A 5057-nucleotide genomic window follows, 5' to 3' on the forward strand; every position below is an offset into this window, starting at 1 on the left:
ATTTTTCCAATGTGGAATTTGAGATGATGATGGACAAAGCTTACCTGATACAAATTTCAGCTCCTTCTTTATGCTTAAAGATAGATGTTTTAGAGTGAGTGTCTGGGCTTCAGTATTTCAGACTTAGAAGTAGAAAGAGTTTAGTGAATGTCAATGGCAAGATTTCTATTATACAAATGAAAGCACTGATTGACTCAAGGGAATTTAAATGACCTACCCTCAATGATAAATTTTGTCAGTAGTGAGAAAGAGAAAAATTTGTGGACATAGTGGCAGTGAAAAACTGAAACACAAACCACAACTTAAAAGTATATCCTGAATCATAAAATAGATAGAAGGTGCCAGAGAAATCATGTTTATCACCCTTTATCTAAAGTCATTCTTTTAACACCAGTTTACTTAGACCTGTGTGATTTAGATAAGACTACTCACAAGCTGATCAGCAGTGGTTCTACATGGGCTCACAAATCCCAAAGACAGACCTCTGACAGTTCCAGCAACGCTTGCATTGACACCATCTGACCAATGCTTCCCAAGATCATCCCTTGACTCCAGCACCCAAAACTCAAGAAGTTCTCTTTCCCTGACTTCATTCTCTTTCTTTTGCGGTACCCTACAAATTCCCATGGTGTGTGGACTCTTTTGCTGCATCAAGTCATAACTTTTGACCACAAGTGTGTACCTGGTGGTCTTTGGTCGATGGCAATTAAAGTTCGTCAAGCCAATAGTAAGAAATCATAGAATTCTTTGGATTCTATTTCAGAAAGACTCCCACTTCCCCCCTTTCATTTTATCCTGGCAAAAGTCCACTCCATTTTTCAAATTGGATTTCTGGTTCAAAGAAATTCTATCTTTTCACTTAGGCCTTTATTTATTTCCCATTTTGAAGATTACAATGGAAAAACATCTGAAAGAATATCAGTTTTTGAATTCAGTAACAATGGCAAAAATTGTATAGAATCAAAATACTCTAGAAAAGCTATCTTAAATTCTTGACTAAAAATAATATGTATTGTTTGGTATAGGCACATTTATTTAATACAGTAAATTCATATCTGATATAACTATGTATCATAACATAATGAACAAAATGACACATTGAAAATATTGATAATATTCATATTAAGGTTAGATAGGGGAATTTAAATTATTATTGTTAATTCTTTTTCTGTTTTTCATAAGCTTCCAAAGATGTATTCTTATTAACTAAAATTCACAAATGATATAACTACATTGTAACACTGACAATCCAGAGCCTACTGATATATTTCAATATATGTGTTTCATTTGAAATAATAACAGTTCTCAGACATATACACTAATATTATTGAAAGGTCATGCGTAGAGAAAAGGTGGAAGATCTCTAAAAGCTACAATGCTGGATGAGTCCAGTCACTACTAGCAAGTAACCAACTAACTCGCTTTTAAGAACTCCAAATATGTATTTTCAAATTATCTTGAAATCACATAAAATTAGAAATGATTAAAACAAACGTGCGTAATAAAAATTAGAATTGCTTAAATTAAAGTGCATATTAATTACATATGTGGAAACATCAGATTTTTCCAAAGGTAAATATCAGAAGAGAACTTTAGTATATACTTTAGAGAACTTTAATATATTATCCAATGAAAATATTAAGATATATAGTAGAATACCATCTGATGCTTGATTCTGAAAACAGTTTTTGAATTTGCCTATTTCAGATATTTGCAGTATTATCTTGGGCAAGTCACTTGAACTCTCGGAGATGGTGTTTTATCAGATTAAGAGATGCTCTGTCTGCCTATCAGGTTTATTGTGGAGTTCAACAGGAATGATGTAGACATAGAAGGCTTTATAAACTATATAAAGAACCTACATATATACTCAGGGAAAATGGAGGTTCTAAAATCACATAGCAAAATAAGTGATACATTTTTAAGAGTGAAAATATCCCATGATAGAATTGTCTTTTTCACAAAAATAATTTTTTTGGTCATATGTTCACTATAATGTAAGATTACATATTGCTTAGCAAAATATAATGAAAAACACATTTCTACCACCGGGAAGCTTAATGACCTTAATATAATCACTTAGCTTCTCTGAGCCTTAGTTTTCTCATTTGCAAGTTTGAGATAAAGAAGAAAAGAGCAGAAAATTGCAGTCAGATGAGGTTACTGGTCACAGTGACTGAAATGGCAAAACAGTGCCTGATCCCTTCTACTTTGTCTTCAGCTGGCTGGTTTATCAGTATTTCCCTACTCAGTTTCTGTGCCTTCCCTCTTCTCCCTATGAATCATCCCCCACCCCCCGCCCCGCCACTCTCCACATTAAGGCTAGAACACAAAACAAAACAAAACAAAACAAAAATCAAGTTACTTCTCAGGACTCTAGGCAAATTCTCATCACTCAATACAGTTCAGTCTGGGCAAACTTATATTCCCATATAAGAGGTTCTGTTCTACCTAATAAAGAATCTGCAGCAGCTTTTCCTTGCTATGTAAGCAAATTAAAGGTAGAAAAACAAAGAACATAAAGAGATGGCTTAACTTTAAAAATATATATATAACCTTCCCTAAATTTTTAATACATGCCTGCTCACCAATTGTTTTTGTTTGCTACTGGTCAGATTACGAGATGCTACAACTATAGGCGCGCGCGCGAGCCAGGGGGTGGGCGAGGGAATAGCGTCTTCAGCAGCATCTGTCGCAGCCGCGTTTTCCCGAAGCTCAGAGGCCAACGGAGGGACCTATCTCCGACGGGCGGACGTGGGCTCTCGCTTTGGGCTCGGAGCCAGCTTCGGCGAGGCTGGGGGCTTGCAGTGCACGGCTTCTTTGCCAGCTCACAGCCACCCCGGCTTCGGCGGCCTGGACGCGCAGGGGGCTGGAGGTGGGGGAGCTGCTCTCCACCGGTGGGTCCCCGCGCGGCTCTCAGCCCTGGCCGCCGCGGCGCCGCCCAGAGCTACATCCAAGATCCCCTGCTTCCCTCCAGGCTACTCTGAGCAAGGATGCTCCCGAGCTCCAAACTCAGGCGTCCCGGGCAAGTGTCTTTATAAACCCAGAGGATGGATGTCCGGGAAGCACTACAACTGTCTTGAAGTCAGTTGTTGCATCAAATACTTCATATTTGGCTTCAATGTCATATTTTGGTTCTTGGGAATAGCATTTCTTGGAATTGGACTGTGGACGTGGAATGAAAAAGGAGTTCTGTCTAATATCTCGTCCTCCACCGATCTCGGAGGCTTTGACCCAGTCTGGCTCTTCTTCCTGGTGGGAGGAGTGATGTTCATTTTGGGATTCGCAGGGTGCATTGGAGCGATACGGGAAAACACTTTCCTGTTGAAGTTCTGGCAGTGCTGTGAGGCTTTTGGAGCTGATGATTGAACCTAAATATTTGCTTCAATTGCACAGATTCCTACGCAAGTCCTGAGCGATGCGGCATGCCATTCTCCAGCTACACCAAAGACCCCGCAGATGTCATCAACACTCAGTGTGGCTGTGATGCCAGGCAAAAAACAGAAGTTGACCAGCAGATTGTAATCTACACAAAAGGCTGTGTGCTCCAGTTTGAGAAGTGGTTGCAGGACAATTTAACCATGGTGGCTGGTATTTTCATAGACATTGCATTGCTACAGATTTTGGGGATCTGCCTGGCTCTGAATTTGGTTAGTGATATCAAAGTTGTCAGGGCCAGCTGGTAGAGCCCTGCCTCACTGCTGTATGACACTGGACGGACCCAGTGTCCCAGCCATATCCACATCGCAATCCCACGGGATGGAACTGCTGAGAACTTGGATTTGGGCAGTTACAACTGGGAAATGCTTCTCACTGATGAAATTAAAAAGACAACCAGTATGAAAGTCATTGCGCCGTGCATCTCTGCTGCATCCACGAATTTATAGATGGTTGGATACTTACCAAACAAACAAACAAACAAAAAACCGGAGGGTGAGGGACCCAGCTGTACTAGAATTTGTGGAACACACAGTCTTGTTCATTCCTTCAGTGATCAGAGGGCTGGGACAGGCGGGTTTTGCTCTTCGTCAGACCTGGAAGGGACTTTCTGGTCCATGGCCTAAAGAAGTGCATCTTTTCTAAAACTCAACCCCTAACCTGGGAGGGCTGTGGGGTTTTTTGTTTTGGTTTGTTTTTTGGTTTTTCAGGTTTATTTTTTTTCCAGTTTGTTTGTTTTGTTTTTTGGCATCCCAAAAACTATCATCCCAAGAAGAAAACAGCTGGTCTTTGGTTCAGATGTTGTGATCACATTCAACAAGTCATGTGGGTGGGCACACCTGGTCCCTTCTGGAGTGTCTCTTTTAAGGGGACTTATGTGTTTCATGTGTATGGAGTAAGGGCTTTGGAACACTTAATGATGCTGAATTTTAACAGGACAGATTGTTGTTGTCAGTAGGCCTGAGCTGTATTTTCCATGAAATTCAAGGAAAAAATGAGGTTAATGGAGAGGCATTAACTAATACCCCTCACTCCAGCCCACCAAATTAGTTCTTGGATTCTTTGGAAACTGGAATATTCTGGGTTTTGTTCTGCCTTTTTCATGTGTTTTTGTTTTTGCCTCCCAAAAGTGGGAGCTAGAATAGAGTTTCTCTTTTTTTTTTTTTTTAAAGATTTTATTTATTTATTTGACAGACAGAGATCACAGGTAGGCAGAGAGGCAGGCAGAGAGGCAGGCAGAGAGACAGGAGGAAGCAGGCTCCCTGCTGAGCAGAGAGCCCGATGCGGGACTCGATCCCAGGACTCCGAGATCATGACCTGAGCCGAAGGCAGCGGCTTAACCCACTGAGCCACCCAGGCGCCCCATAGAATAGAGTTTCTCTTAAAGCATTTTCTTACTCAGCTCAAATATTAATTTTTTTTGGTGTACTCTCCCTGCATGATCTGTGAATATGACTCTACCAGCTCCTTTTCCTGCCATCTTTCCTACAAACATTTATACATGTTTTTTGGTCAGCATTTATTTCATAAGTTCACCACCCTGAGCAGTGTGGCATGTCCTCCGTGGCCAGGGAGGGTCCCGCCGGCTGGGCTATTGCAAGTGTTTCTGTGGACTCCAT

At 40.9% G+C, this 5057-nt stretch overlaps 1 protein-coding gene across 1 annotated transcript; it reads left to right on the forward strand.

Annotated features, from left to right (window-relative positions):
* The first annotated feature begins 3054 nt into the window (after window positions 1-3054).
* On the forward strand, window positions 3055-3686 carry LOC125087999 (tetraspanin-5-like). The gene is given in 2 exon segments (XM_047708891.1): window positions 3055-3364; window positions 3367-3686. Coding segments are annotated over 2 exon segments (630 nt in total).
* The last annotated feature ends 1371 nt before the right edge of the window (window positions 3687-5057 follow it).

This window comes from Lutra lutra, chromosome 16 (assembly GCF_902655055.1).
Source record: "Lutra lutra chromosome 16, mLutLut1.2, whole genome shotgun sequence".
Taxonomy (NCBI): domain Eukaryota; kingdom Metazoa; phylum Chordata; class Mammalia; order Carnivora; family Mustelidae; genus Lutra; species Lutra lutra.